Source organism: Thalassophryne amazonica, chromosome 8 (assembly GCF_902500255.1).
Source record: "Thalassophryne amazonica chromosome 8, fThaAma1.1, whole genome shotgun sequence".
NCBI lineage: Eukaryota > Metazoa > Chordata > Actinopteri > Batrachoidiformes > Batrachoididae > Thalassophryne > Thalassophryne amazonica.
Window position 1 is genome coordinate 116386618 of NC_047110.1, and position 15354 is coordinate 116401971.

The following is a 15354-nucleotide window of genomic DNA, read 5'->3' on the forward strand; positions in this document are numbered from 1 at the left end:
AGGACAGAGCTGGACTTCCTGACCAGCTTGTTCAGTCTCTTTCTCTCCCGCTCTGTGCTGCCCGGGGCCCAACAGACGACAGCATAGAGGAGAGCTGAGGCTACAACAGAGTCATAGAAGGTCTTAAGAAGAGGCAACAACAAAGCAGATGACTCCTCTTCTTCCTCCTGTGGTGGTGTGTCAGGCTGTGGGTGCCGAAGCCCGACTCACTTAAACCACAAAGATCAGCATTCAGCTGATTGTGGCCACTCGTGATTCGTTGTACTCAGATTTCTTCAGGAGTCTCGTGCAGACTGAAGTTAGTGGTCTGTTGAAGCTGTGCTTGATGATCACAGGACGCAGGATTGCTTCGTGTTCCGAGGGTCAAGCAGAGGTCGTCTTTCCCCTTCGTCAACATCCAGAAATGGAATGAAATCGAGTTCAGTTCACGATCCCACTGTCCATGTGCCAGCTGAGTTACTGACGGCGCTGACACACGTGAAGGTTCCAGTCGGGGGGCGTGGCACTGATTACATTCATGATGTCTGTTTCCTGCCTGAGTGCTGATGACGGTGGATGAGCGTGAGGTTGTGCGTCAGGCGTTTGCTGACTGTTTCTCCCTTTGTTTCTGGCAGCACGGTCGTGGTGTCTAAAGGCGGTAAAGGTCAGCTGGCGGCGGTGCGGCGGAACACCGCGGACGACAGGAGTGCTCTAATCACCTGTCTGGAGAACAGCGAGTTCACTGCAGGCACCAGCTTAGCTTCAGGTGAGCAGCCTGATGTGTGTCAGCTGACTGAGCAGCAGCCAATCACATTCATGTGTTTGACAGAAACACGCCTTGAGATTTGCTAACTGATTCTGATAACTGATGGTCTGATTTTAAATATTAAATCCTCTCATACAGAACAATCTGGCCCCACAGTGGGACCAATCACAACCATTTATCCTACGTGGGGAGGGCTTTATACGATGACGGACTGTTGGGCTCCGTGACTCCGCTGGTTGCGCTCATTGAGGAACCAGACAAGGAATCCGTTCCACACAACTCGTGGTCCACAGTGACCATTTCCAGCTGGACTTCCTGCCGTCGCTCCACCACAGACGAGTGACGGCACGTTGTCCGTTTACCGAGTGATTGTTTATTATTGCTGTTGCTTTGCACGGTACAGCACCGTGGTGCATTCACTTGCACCTTGTACACCCCAAAGTCTGAACTGCAGTGATTATTTAAATGGGTAAAAGTGGGAAAATTTTGATTTTATTTTTGTATTTTCCATCAAGTTCATTTCAGGTTTTGTTCAGCACTAAATCATAAGACATCTCAAGGTGCTTCACACGAGGAATGTCTAAGCATGTGCAAGGTTGAACCTTACCCAGCCCCCGAGAACGCACAGGGTGGTACGGGAAAAACTCCATCAGCATCTTTTGATTAGGGGAAGAAACCTGCAGGAGACCAGGTGGACCATCAGCTCAGTTCAGATGGACACAGAAAATAGCAGAGAATCATGAGAAGGAACACACGGTGTTCACAAAGACAAACGGCCAGATGGACAACCAGGAGGGGAAGGACAGAGTCCCAGTAAACCAGATCATGATTAGTCAGTGATTGTGTTGATGCCACATCAGTCATTGAAATCCTCAGCAGAGAGGACCTCAACCAGGGACACGGACACGCCCACGCCTCACCCGGCTGCAGCGGGTAGTTGGTTACATTGGAGAGGTGGGGATGGGCCGGCTGTCTGTTTGGGTGGTTGTCACCCAGGGCGGATCTGGGGTGTGGCGACGTGTAACACCAGAGTGCCCAGACTTGACTTGCATTCAGAACAAATGTGCATGAAGGAGACATGGCACAGCGTGTTGTTGGTCCAGCAGACCTCAGCACTTCCTGTGCAGGTTTTCCATCGACTGACTGTATGACTGACACCAAAGTCCGGTGAGTTCCATGCAGGGACACTCAGACCTTAAAGAGGTTGACTGCAGTATTAAAACTTTAACACTCAGTCCTCCTTTATCAGAAATACGTTTTTAAAAAGTTAGATTCTGAAGTTAATCCATGACACTCAGTCTGTTGCTACAGCAGGGAAATAACCTCCTTCTGTGATCAGTGAGCCAAACGTGAAGAAATGCGTCCCCTTACGCTGACTTGGGAAGTGGTTCCTGTTAGTCTGGATCGGAAGTGTCACAAATTTCAAGAACGTCTTCCTGACAGAATGATTATGTGTATTTATATGTATCTAAAGCGAGGAACGTACGGGACGACTGTATTTTTTTCTTTTTCTTTTTCTGTTTTTTTTTTTTTTTTTTTTGTTCTCTTTGAAATTCTTGGTGGTTGTGGAAAGCGCTACCTGACAGGTAAGACTGTTTTATCACATGTGCCATGCTCAAAAACCAATGAAACGTTTTAAAACTCAGGGCAGGTGTGTTGCCATTTTTGCTGTCTTGCCACCTTGGAAAAGAAACAGCGAGACCACGCAGTCTGTTGTTGATCTGTTTTTTCAACTTAAAGTCCTCCGAGCTGCCGCTCAAAAAACTGGACTAACTGCTCGCAACATCGAGCGCTGATATATGGAAACAACTGAACGTTTTATACCGGTGATTGGCTAATACCATGAACGGGTACAGACCCTGACCTGATACCTATATTGATTAAAAAAAATAAATAAAAATACTAACGTGACATTGTAAACAACAAGACGCAGCCATTTTCAGATTCACTCAGATTGCTGACACATACAAGCCACACTTAATGTGTGGAATAAAATGAAAACAGGGGTTTCTCCTGTTAGAACAATGTGATGATAAAGTGTGGATTGTGCCACGGTGAGTTGATTCTCGCCGTACGGCAGCAGCCAGAGGTCCGTTTGATCAATGATCCAGTGATTATTTGAACATTTTTGTGGTGTGTCATGAGGAAGAATCATGCAATCTTCAGGATTCCCAAAGTTTTATATCATGTCTGCAGAAGCAGAGTCCAAAATCACAAAGTGAGCGGAGCCTCGTCTAAGATCAGTCTGATCTGGACAGTGATCTGGATTTTTGTCCCTTTCCCCAAAAGGAACATTTTCAAGAGTCGCTGTCCTGCATGATCCTGAAATTAGAGTTGTTATTCCCTCTAGCAGTCATGCTGTGGTCCAGATTCTGTGACTCCTGTGGATCTGACAGAAATGCCAGTTTGCTTAGATATCATAGAAACTGTTGTGCGACGTGGCGGTGAGGAACTGATCGGGATGGGCGGGGCTCTCGAACACTCCAAAACCAAACTGACCTCTGCTGCATGGTGTTTGTGGGTCTGTGTATGTCTGTTATGAAGCCTGTGTGTGCTGTCGCCCTCTGCTGGTTGTCTCTGTGTGTTGCAGTGAACCTTGATAACTGTCTCGTGGTCGTTCTGCTCCGTAGAGGCTGTGTTGAAGTCCATGGCTGCCTCTGCTTTTGTTCTGGAGCCTCTTAAACTAGTTTGGGCTAAATGTAGTGGATATCCATCCTACCCCGCCCTGGTGAGTGAGTGAGTCCCCTCTGTGTCTCTTTACCCATCTGCACCTCTGCCATCGTTGTGCCGTAGCTTGTCATTTGTGCTCTGGCCGTGTAGGAGCTGTGGTTAGCCGATCGTGGACTGCCTGCTGTGCGTGTGGAGCGCCGCAGCTCTACTCTTTGTTGCATGCTTGTGTCTCTGAGGCTTCCTCTGTGCGCCGCTCTGAGGACTTGCTCCACAGTGTGAAGCGTGGCCAGGCCGTCTGACTAAGTCTCCACCCCCTCTCTGTTTCTCCAACAGATCATCGATCCAAAAACATGGAAGATGAGACGGTCCAACGGGGTGACGTGTCCCCAGCCGCCGCGGCATGTCCTGCGAGCCGGAGAACAGATGCAGTTCAGGTCCGCAGAGAAACTCTTCCTCGTCCACTTCTTCGACAGCAGACGCAGCTGGTGAGCCGCCGCCCTCCCGAGTGATGAAGAACGTGCTCAGCAGACAATGGCGGGCTCGAGGACCGTGCTGGTCTTCACGTTTTTGTTAATCCCCGTTTTCACGGGCGTCTGCTTCCTCGTAGAGTTGATTTTAAGATCTTCATTTTGCCCAAGTGGTTGAATTGGTTTCAGCACATTTTCTTGTATGTTGATAAACATGAAATAAAATAACTGTGCTGACTGACCTTTGACATAACCTTTGTCTCTGCCTTCTGCAGGCAATGGCTTCCTAGATCAAAGATGGCACCCTTTGGGATCAACGCGGTGGACAGAGTCAAGCTAATGGAGGGACGCTCTGCCAGCGTCCGGAAAACTGTGCGGCTCGCCTTTGACCGAGCCCTGACCCACCTGAAGTGGGTCAGCGGTGAGCCGGCGCCGCCTGCCAGCAGCAACCTTCTCCCATAATCCACCTGTCCTCAGGTGTTTCTGTTTTGTTCTTTTGCCCGAGGGACAGTTCGTGTGTCTCACACATCGTGTTTACCGCATCCTGCAAACTGGAACTGGACTCCATCACAACACGTCAGACATTTAAAGGTTCATGTCAAACATCTATGCAGCTTGGAAACAGATGACTTGGTGAGAGGGTGAATAACGTGGGCGAGTGAGGGCCCAAAGCTTTCAGGCGACTTTGACCTCCACGATCGTCTGATGGCAGCCACAGCTACAAGCGAGGCATGACACTAATTTTAGAGTATCAGGGCCACTGTTAGGGATCCAGAGTCCGACCCAGATCAAACCCGCGTCACCGGTGTGATTTGAGCGTCGCAGTTCTTTCGTGATGACCGTTTGCGAATGCTGCACTTTACTGCCTGAAGTTTGGGTGGTCTGATCATGCAAAACCTTCCAGAAGGTTACCAAGAAAAAGTAAAAGAGGTTTTTGTCCTTTCATGATGTCATAAAGAGAAAGCAGCAGGTCTTTGAGCTCTGATTGGATAGTCTTCACAGGCACTTCCTCCTCCTGATCATCTGGCAGCTGATGATTTAGGCTTAAATTCTTCCGAGGTTTGGCTGAAGCTGTGCCGTCACATTTGGAAAAAGCACCAAAAGGTTTATGCAGGTCTCCTCGGCACCATGTTGGATCCAGTCTGAGCCTGTGTACATAATCCAGCAGGTTCACCCTGGCTCAGAAATGGTGGTCTGATGGGACTCCTGGATCGAGAGATGCTGAACAAACCCAACTCTGTCATGGGACTGTTGTCTGCTGTTTCTTTGCAGGATGCCAAAAAAAAAAAAAATCAGCCATCTGATTTTCACTGATCCCACCAGGAGCTGGTGGAGGGTTTGGTCAAAGACTCACCCAGTTTGAGACCACGTGAAGGGAGGCTGGAATGGTCCAGCATCATGAGCTCTTCATCCTGATCCAGCAGTAAAAAAGACTGGAACAGAAACAGATCTAGATGACTGTAGAAAACTGGATCGATCCCAGAAGTATCAGTGTTTGGACAGACTGTATTTCTGCCAGTTCTGTAGATGTAAGACTGTACACCTTAATCAAGATATCAAGAACTACTTGGTGGGTTTCCTCCATACTTAGGGAGTCCCTAATGAGGAAAACTAGTTTCGTGATGAGTGAATTTTTTTTTTTTGGCATTGCGGTGATGGGTGCACTTGCCTGAGCAGGATCCAGTGCTCCAGTGCCTCAGTACTGGAGCACTGGATCTGAAACAGCTCAGGACACGCCCCCATGATTACTTTGAGGAAGTGTTACTGATACTCAGAGATTTGGTTCTCAGACTCTATTCGCTGATGGTTCTGATACTCATTCAGTAAACAGATTTGATTCTTGGGGTCTTTTCATTGGGGGTCCTGATACTTGTTCATCAAACAGATTTGATTCTTGGGGCCTTTTCATTGGGGGTCCTGATACTTGTTCATCAAACAGATTTGACTCTGGGTCTTTTTGTTGGGGGTCCAGATACTCATTCATCAAACAGATTTGGTTCTCTGGGTCTTCTCATTGGGTGTCCCACTACTCATTCATCAAACAGATCTGACTCAGGGTCTTTTCGTTGGGGGTCGTGATACTCGTTCGTCAAACAGATTTGGTTCTCTGGGTCTTTTCATTGGGGGTTGTGATACTCGTTCGTCAAACAGATTTGGTTCTCTGGGTCTTTACGTTGGAGGTCCTAATACTTGTTCATCAAACAGATTTGACTCTGGGTCTTTTTGTTGGGGGTCCAGATACTCATTCATCAAACAGATTTGGTTCTCTGGGTCTTTTCATTTGGGGTCCCACTACTCATTCATCAAACAGATCTGACTCGGGGTCTTTTTGTTGGGGGTCGTGATACTCATACGTCAAACAAATTTGGTTCTCTGGGTCTTCTCGTTGATGGTCCTGATACTCGTTCATCAAACAGATTTAACTCTGGGTCTTTTTGTCGGGGGTCCTGATACTCGTTCATCAAACAGATTTAACTCTGGGTCTTTTTGTCGGGGGTCCTGATACTCGTTCATCAAACAGATTTAACTCTGGGTCTTTTTGTCGGGGGTCCTGATACTCGTTCGTCAAACAGATTTAACTCTGGGTCTTTTTGTCGGGGGTCCTGATACTTGTTCATCAAACAGATTTAACTCTGGGTCTTTTTGTCGGGGGTCCTGATACTCGTTCATCAAACAGATTTAACTCTGGGTCTTTTTGTCGGGGGTCCTGATACTTGTTCATCAAACAGATTTAACTCTGGGTCTTTTTGTCGGGGGTCCTGATACTCGTTCATCAAACAGATTTAACTCTGGGTCTTTTTGTCGGGGGTCCTGATACTTGTTCATCAAACAGATTTAACTCTGGGTCTTTTTGTCGGGGGTCCTGATACTCGTTCATCAAACAGATTTAACTCTGGGTCTTTTTGTCGGGGGTCCTGATACTTGTTCATCAAACAGATTTAACTCTGGGTCTTTTTGTCGGGGGTCCTGATACTTGTTCATCAAACAGATTTAACTCTGGGTCTTTTTGTCGGGGGTCCTGATACTCGTTCATCAAACAGATTTAACTCTGGGTCTTTTTGTCGGGGGTCCTGATACTCGTTCATCAAACAGATTTAACTCTGGGTCTTTTTGTCGGGGGTCCTGATACTTGTTCATCAAACAGATTTAACTCTGGGTCTTTTTGTCGGGGGTCCTGATACTTGTTCATCAAACAGATTTAACTCTGGGTCTTTTTGTCGGGGTCCTGATACTCGTTCATTAAACAGATTTGGTTCTCTGAGTCATTTTTTTGTCAGTGGTCCAGATGCTCATCGTTGCGAGCGTTCGACACGCTGCTGGTGCTAACTTCGAAGCCACGAAGAAACTTAACGTTTTTATTGTCTCTTTCATCTTCTTTTGGTAAGTTATTGAGTACTCAGATGTTTGTCGTCTTCAGCATTAACTTTTTTACTGAATGTTTGAGTTGACTTTTACATATTTGTGTCGATGAAGTTGCTTTTGGTTCAAGTGCATCATTGATACACAAACTAAAAGTCTGCTGCCCACTCATTGTTTTTCCTCTTTGTGTGCTGTGGTGACTTTTCCTGGAACCTGGATCCACATCAGCTGCACAATGTGCCTGTTCTAATTTATTACTGTCTTTATGCATCACTTTATATGGAACCACACGTGCACATCCTGTATTTACTCATGGCATTAAAGCAGACAGCTGATTGGACGTGGGTGGGTGGGGTTTTATTTGTGCCGGGCAGACTGGTTTTTGGACTTGTTGGTGTAAATAGATGTGGTACTAGCCAATTCTTTGGTGAACAGCGGTATAGCGAACAGGAGTTGTGGGTTTTTATACCAAACACTGAAAAATTAAAGTATGATTTTTGATTCACTGATTTGTTGTCTGCTGGTTTTATTCCTCTTCAGGGAGTCCTGGGTGGTGCCATCTGCACCAGATAAGAGTTATTTGGATTCTGATGTCTTGTTGCTGTGAAGAAAATTCTGTTTGTTTACAGAGCACCAAATCACACCAGAAGTCAAAGTGCACGCTACACAAACGGGAAGCTGTGGAACTCACCCACCCCATTACTTAAAAATAAGTGACCTGCATCTCTGTCTTGATCAGGTAAAAGTCCTGTCAGGGCGGCAGCACTCGTACATCCAGGCGATTGACCTTTAGCTGATCTTACCAGAGAAACTCTGGAATCCAAAGTGTGCTGCATTTGGTCTAAATCGGGTTGAAAGTAAAGTGTCCTGGTCTTGGCCTAAATTGTTTAAGGGCAATTTCAGGGTCAGCCAGCGTTGAAGTACCACATTGGGTAGAACTTGGCAACAGTAGTTGGGAGGAGCCGGCCAGTGACTGACCTTTGGTATGTTTGACTTTGCTGGGAACGTCCAGAACCCACCTCCAAATGTGTGAATGTCGGTGTGGTTGGAACGCAGTGACCTTGACCTTGAAAAGTCATCTTGGGTCAAAGAAAAGGGGATTCTGGTCTACCTCAGAGTCCGAGTTTGGATTGTGAGGGAACAGCACCCCCATCTGCACATCACACAAACGGCACTGTTGGAGTTTGGCTGAAGTGTACGCTCTCATTATTCCAAGAGCATCTGATTGGTTTAATGAGTCCTGCCTTGACTCCCAACAGGCCAATCACATTGTGGGTGGAGCCAAAGTCCAGCTGTACAAAAGCAGATTGCACTCAGGCACTGAACCATTTCACAATGACGACCCGAATCTTGTTCTGGATCCTTTGTGCCGGTTTACCAGCAGCTCCAGTGGCTTACAAGAACCTTCCCGGAGGCACATTTGGAGGTTTTAGTCCTCAAACACGAGCCCAGAAACCAAAGCAGCCTAAAGCCCACAGAACAGAAGGTAAGAACCGGGTGATTGTGAGTGATGTTGGTCAAACATTAAACGGCAGCTGGAGGTCAGTGTGCCCAGACTCAAAGACAAACACAAACAACCAGGCCCTGGCCTCTGGAAGCCCGGGGCTCCTTCAAAATACGGTTCTGAGTCCTGAGAAGTGTCCACTGCACTCTGTGGACTGTGTTGAGATCAAGTTGGTGCTGAGGACGATGGTCTCCAGCCTGGACTTGATCTGGTCTGAGGCAGCAGCAGAAGCTTCCAGAACCGAGCGTTCTGGTTCTACCTGGCTGATCCGTTCCATCCTGCTGCAGCCAGGTGTGCTAAAGCACCATGTTTTCATGAAGGTGAAGGTCACTGGGGTCAAAGGTCTGAAATGTTTGTTTATTTCTGAGTCGCTAAAGAAAACCGAATGAACAAATCAGGAATTTTATTTTCAAAAACACTTTTAGTCCATGTCAGTGATGCAGCATCCAGAAATATGTTCTGACTTATTCAAAATAGTCAAAAGTGGATGGGTCTGAAGCCCTGCCCCTTGCTAGGCTCCGCCCCACAGTGACCCTGGGCTGGAGTTGGTGGGCCTGAACTGACCCACTGCTTGGATCAGGAATCAACTCGGGTGGCTGGTGATCACCTCAGTGACGCCACCTGTTGGTTTATGTTTAAATACAACCCAAAAACTGTTCAGGACATGTCTGAGATTGACCTTTGACCTCCCTTTGCTCACAGATCTTCAGCACAAACTGAGTCTTCCTGAACCGTTGGCGTGGTACTTTCCAGAACTGCCAACTGAGGCGCCTCCTCGCTTCCGGCCGCACTTTGACCTAAAGATACCCGAGGCAGCTGACAGCGTGAGTGTCACCTGTGGGGGGAACCTGGTCCACGTAGAGGTGAAGAGGGACCTGCTGGGGACCAACAGGCCGGTTCAGGCTGCAGACCTGAAGCTGGGGAGCTGCCCTGCTGCTGGAGAGGATCCTCGCACTGACGTCGTCATCTTTGAGGCGGAGCTTCATAGGTGTGGCAGTGAATTGCTGGTGAGCTAGCAGTGTGCTTGCTGGCGTGTGATTAAGTATAACGCTAAGTGTTTATGTTGTAGCAGTAACTCGGTTTGTCCGACCAGTGACCTGTTGTCATGGCAACAGCTCAGCTGGACATCACGAATACAAAATGTCACAACGCGACTGATTGACACCGGAAGCTGATTGGCCCCAAATCTTGTCCCCTCATCATTTAGTCATTTCCAAACCTTTGTGCAACGTTTGGAGTCAAACCCTTGTCCCTGGTTCAGCAGGGAGTCGGTCTGCTTAGTCTGATTTAACAAACACAGATGGAGGGGTTCGTGGGAGTTTTCTCTGAAGACAACCTGGTCTGAGGACCAGGAGGAAATGACAACCGCCACCCTACAGCACTGCTTTTGGACCTCGCTGACACTGACCTGCGCAGAACCCTGGTCCATCATGACCTCTCAAGCTCGTGTTCAATCTCAATAAAACCTCTGTTTAAATTATGAGTATCCTGGTCGAGATCCGCCATCTTTTCGTTGGTGGCGCCATCAGTCAGTTAATGCAGAGTACGTGTGGATACTGAGTCCTGATCCAGAACCTGCAGAGACAAATATGAATGCATTTCATTTATAGGCGCCTTCCCAGACACTCAGGGACCCGGCACAGGAATAAAACCAAATAAAACTAGAGCGCCATGCTCGTAGAGCGCAAACCTCCACCAACAGGAGTTTCCAATTCCACAATTTTTACCTTTTGGAAAAAAATTTCAAGGTCAAAGTCCTGTTAGAAGAGACTTTTCATAACCTAAAATATACAAAATACAGATCTAAAGGGCTTTTCATTGTTAAAATCAAATATCTGCTAAGTCCAAATCCGGATCAGAAACAGGTCAAACTTCATCAGCCGATACAGGGCACGCTCTCAAATATCAAAGAAATTCAAACTTTTTTGACAGTTATGAATTTTTTGTTAAATAGTCATTCAATGTTAAAGATCTGGATTTTTCCTGATGTTGACCTTTGACCTTGAAAATCAGTTCTTGCCTGTCAGGATATGAATCCTCTAAAAAAAATATTCATAAGGATATATGAAACATTGTGGGTTCCAGACTGTTCACCAACAAACAGGTGAAAACATGGTTGTTGGAGGTAAAAACCACAAGAAGTAGAAACAGGTCAAAGTCAGTCTGCTGCTCTGGATCAGATGGTTTGGTTTTTGATTCTTCAGAGGGGGAGAGAGTTTATATGAGTTATATATATATATATATATATATATATATATATATATATATATATATGTCTGAGGACAGGTGGTCAAGTTGGTCAACTGGTCATGGGTTCCAGAGTGGCTGAAGGCTCTGCGCCCCCTAGGGGTGAGATAGGGGAGTGTTAATGTTAGGAAGGTGGAAGCATGCAGACCGGGTGACGACAGAGTACGTCTTGAGGATGACACCCAGACTCTAAACCTGTGTGTGGGTGGGGGGGGTGGCACGTGTCAATAACTAAAAGACAACTGTCCATTTTGGATAAAATTGATTTTGTCCCGATGTGGACAAAATTTGTTTTATCACTATTTAATTTGAGAAAATTTGAGGAGAACCAGGATTTTATTTCTGCTAGCCAGTCAGAAAGGGAGGAGGGTGAGAGAGTGGGAGTGGGTTTGTTGGACAGATAGAGCAGAGTGTCAAGTTGATGTATTTGCGGACAACATTGCAATAGGGGAGGAGGTAAATGATGAAGAGAAGTGACTCCAGGACAGAGCCCTGGGGCACACCTGAAGTGACAGTGGAAGGCTGAGATGTAGGTTTTGTGCCGTATGAACTGAGTGCAGCCTGAGAGATGAGATTTAAACCCGTCTGATGAAGGGTGGGTCGTGCCAGTGGAGGATAATCTGCTGAGGAGGACGATGTGACAAAAGCTGCACTCAGGTCACGGAGGATGAGAACTAGTGAGTAAACCAGAATCAGCTGCCATGAGGAGGCCATTAAGGATTTTTGTGAGTGCAGTTTCTGTTCTGTGACAGAGTTAGGGTTTAGGGTTAGGGTTAGGGGGTAGGGTTAGGGTTAGGGAGTGAACTTGGACAATTACGGTTTTGAATGAATAAAGACAAGAATTTGTTTCTGTAGCTGGATGACAGCCAGTCCACGCAACGCTGAACATTGCATGAGTCAGAACACATCCCTGAGGAATGCCAGAGACTCCAGCAACTTGTCCGGGATCCCACCAGTTCTCAGTTTTTGGTGGAGAGCAGCACCATCTACTGGATCAAAGACTTCAACAAAAAGCGCCTTGGGGCAACTGTTTGTTGTGATTTGGCGCTATATAAATAAAATTGATTGAATTGATTGAACAACACAGAGAGACTGAACCCTGTTACAAATAATCCTTGGAAGCACCTTCCCCGCCACAGGGGCCAGTGTGACGCCTGTAGACCCCGCTGGCCAGGGGATCACGTTTTCGTTTCTGGAGTGGGACAACATTCCTTACTTCCAGTCCATAGAGATGATACCACCCTCCACCCGAAGCAAAGCTTGAGTTGGAGGGTGGTATCATCATTAAGCTTGGGACTCCGATGAGGGCGGTCGAATCTCCTCCATTCTCCCTTATCTCTGCTCTCTGCTTTAACCTTCAAGTCCCTACTTCACCAGACTGTGAATTCCTCAAATTATATTGGATAGTGGTTCTGTTGGATTAACCATGGAATTGATCAGCTTGTCTCTGAACGCTATTGACACCATTTTTTCTACAGGAAGGTCAGGATGGGGGTATCCTACCTGCCTAGATGGAACGCATCCTGCGGGCTATGTTCTCGACTCCTGGGGGTCTTAGTGTGTGGCATGCTTGGCGCCTTTCTCCGTTGAGGATGTCGAGGATTTATTCATATTTGGTCTTATGGTATCAGGGCTGGTACTTTCTGGCTTATGTGCTGCCCTGCTCTATCGGAAAATTGGCAAGACGGCGGCATCAAGAACCACGGCCCCTCGCTTGTCCATCATGATTAACGAGGTTGGCAAGGCATTGCATTCTCAGACTGCGATGACTCAGACGCAAATTGGATGACATCTTGGAGAAGATGTGTGCCTTGCAGATGAAGTTGAAGATTTCGGAGGCCGGGGAATATTCTTAATTCATAATTGGGATTTGGTTGTTCAAGTGGAACTGTAAAAAGTGTTTTTCACTGCTTAAACCACAACATGGCAGGCTTATCAAGCCTGAAAGACAAATTGCCCGACTGTTTTCCTCCAGAGGAATGTCTTCAGGCCTTGGTGATTATTTGGCTCCTTTCTTATCTCAACCCACAAAGACAATAAACTGTTTTTCATAGGACTGAAGCATGCTCCTCTCCCTCTCCCCAACCATCCCCATCACACCACCCCACTCTGGCTTCTGTTCACGTCACCCCCCTTCCCCCCAAGCTAGCAGCAGCGTGACTCCAGTTGCAGCGGCTACCACACACTCACATCGCCTCAATTTGGATAACGGACTGTTTCAAGTTTAGTGCACATAAACAGTGTCAAATGTATATGTGTTGTCTTAATTCAAAAATTCTCAAAAATTCTTCAAAAATTCTTGAAAGGGTAGTTGTAAAACAGCTAACTGATCATCTGCAGAGGAATGGTCTATTTGAAGAGTTTCAGTCAGGTTTTAGAATTCATCATAGTACAGAAACAGCATTAGTGAAGGTTACAAATGATCTTCTTATGGCCTCGGACAGTGGACTTATCTCTGTGCTTGTTCTGTTAGACCTCAGTGCTGCTTTTGATACTGTTGACCATAAAATTTTATTACAGAGATTAGAGCATGCCATAGGTATTAAAGGCACTGCGCTGCGGTGGTTTGAATCATATTTGTCTAATAGATTACAATTTGTTCATGTAAATGGGGAATCTTCTTCACAGACTAAAGTTAATTATGGAGTTCCACAAGGTTCTGTGCTAGGACCAATTTTATTTACTTTTTACATGCTTCCCTTAGGCAGTATTATTAGACGGTATTGCTTAAATTTTCATTGTTACGCAGATGATACCCAGCTTTATCTATCCATGAAGCCAGAGGACACACACCAATTAGTTAAACTGCAGGATTGTCTTACAGACATAAAGACATGGATGACCTCTAATTTCCTGCTTTTAAACTCAGATAAAACTGAAGTTATTGTACTTGGCCCCACAAATCTTAGAAACATGGTGTCTAACCAGATCCTTACTCTGGATGGCATTACCCTGACCTCTAGTAATACTGTGAGAAATCTTGGAGTCATTTTTGATCAGGATATGTCATTCAAAGCGCATATTAAACAAATATGTAGGACTGCTTTTTTGCATTTACGCAATATCTCTAAAATCAGAAAGGTCTTGTCTCAGAGTGATGCTGAAAAACTAATTCATGCATTTATTTCCTCTAGGCTGGACTATTGTAATTCATTATTATCAGGTTGTCCTAAAAGTTCCCTAAAAAGCCTTCAGTTAATTCAAAATGCTGCAGCTAGAGTACTGACGGGGACTAGGAGAGAGCATATCTCACCCATATTGGCCTCTCTTCATTGGCTTCCTGTTAATTCTAGAATAGAATTTAAAATTCTTCTTCTTACTTATAAGGTTTTGAATAATCAGGTCCCATCTTATCTTAGGGACCTCGTAGTACCATATCACCCCAATAGAGCGCTTCGCTCTCAGACTGCAGGCTTACTTGTAGTTCCTAGGGTTTGTAAGAGTAGAATGGGAGGCAGAGCCTTCAGCTTTCAGGCTCCTCTCCTGTGGAACCAGCTCCCAATTCAGATCAGGGAGACAGACACCCTCTCTACTTTTAAGATTAGGCTTAAAACTTTCCTTTTTGCTAAAGCTTATAGTTAGGGCTGGATCAGGTGACCCTGAACCATCCCTTAGTTATGCTGCTATAGACGTAGACTGCTGGGGGGTTCCCATGATGCACTGTTTCTTTCTCTTTTTGCTCTGTATGCACCACTCTGCATTTAATCATTAGTGATCGATCTCTGCTCCCCTCCACAGCATGTCTTTTTCTTGGTTCTCTCCCTCAGCCCCAACCAGTCCCAGCAGAAGACTGCCCCTCCCTGAGCCTGTTTCTGCTGGAGGTTTCTTCCTGTTAAAAGGGAGTTTTTCCTTCCCACTGTAGCCAAGTGCTTGCTCACAGGGGGTCGTTTTGACCGTTGGGGTTTTACATAATTGTTGTATGGCCTTGCCTTACAATATAAGGCGCCTTGGGGCAACTGTTTGTTGTGATTTGGCGCTATATAAAAAAATTGATTGATTGATTGATTGATTAATTCTGATGTGTGCCATTATTACGGTAAACAAGTAATAATTGTGGATTAATTGCTGTTTATCTGTGGTAATGTGAGTGTGGATGTAATCTCGTTGTTGTTGCACTTGTAATGACAATGACAATAAATCTCATCCATCCATCCATCCATCCAAAGCTTGTTGGTCATGAAAACAAGTTTACCTGCCTGGAGAAGCTCATTCAGCCGCCACATCTGACCCGCGGGCCGGCCACCAGAACTCTGCCACCACAGATAACCATCATGGGCTCTTCCATTAGATTCTTCAATTGACCGTCTCCTCTGACAGTCACAGCGGTGCAGTGAATGGAATTATGTATCTCTCCACGTAAC

At 46.1% G+C, this 15354-nt stretch overlaps 2 protein-coding genes across 5 annotated transcripts in view; both read left to right on the plus strand.

Annotated features, from left to right (window-relative positions):
- LOC117516384 (bromodomain-containing protein 1-like) overlaps positions 1-15354 on the plus strand; it is a 53533-nt gene that overhangs the window by 37193 nt on the left and 986 nt on the right. For 2 of the 4 annotated variants that reach the window (XM_034177357.1, XM_034177358.1), the window contains exons 10-13: positions 615-745; positions 3376-3473; positions 3749-3900; positions 4158-7751. In XM_034177357.1, the coding sequence (XP_034033248.1) occupies positions 615-745; positions 3376-3473; positions 3749-3900; positions 4158-4344 (568 nt within the window). In that variant the 3' untranslated portion in view covers positions 4345-7751. Of the gene's footprint in view, positions 1-614; positions 746-3375; positions 3474-3748; positions 3901-4157; positions 7752-15354 lie in introns of those variants that run through there. The other 2 variants (XR_004562380.1, XM_034177359.1) reach the window with 2 other exon arrangements.
- The window catches only part of LOC117514997 (zona pellucida sperm-binding protein 3-like), a 56972-nt gene continuing 50195 nt past the window's right edge, over positions 8578-15354 (plus strand). The window contains exons 1-2 of the mRNA XM_034175558.1: positions 8578-9088; positions 9449-9753. Coding sequence (XP_034031449.1) covers positions 8578-9088; positions 9449-9753 — 816 coding nt within the window. The remainder of the gene's footprint in view (positions 9089-9448; positions 9754-15354) is intronic.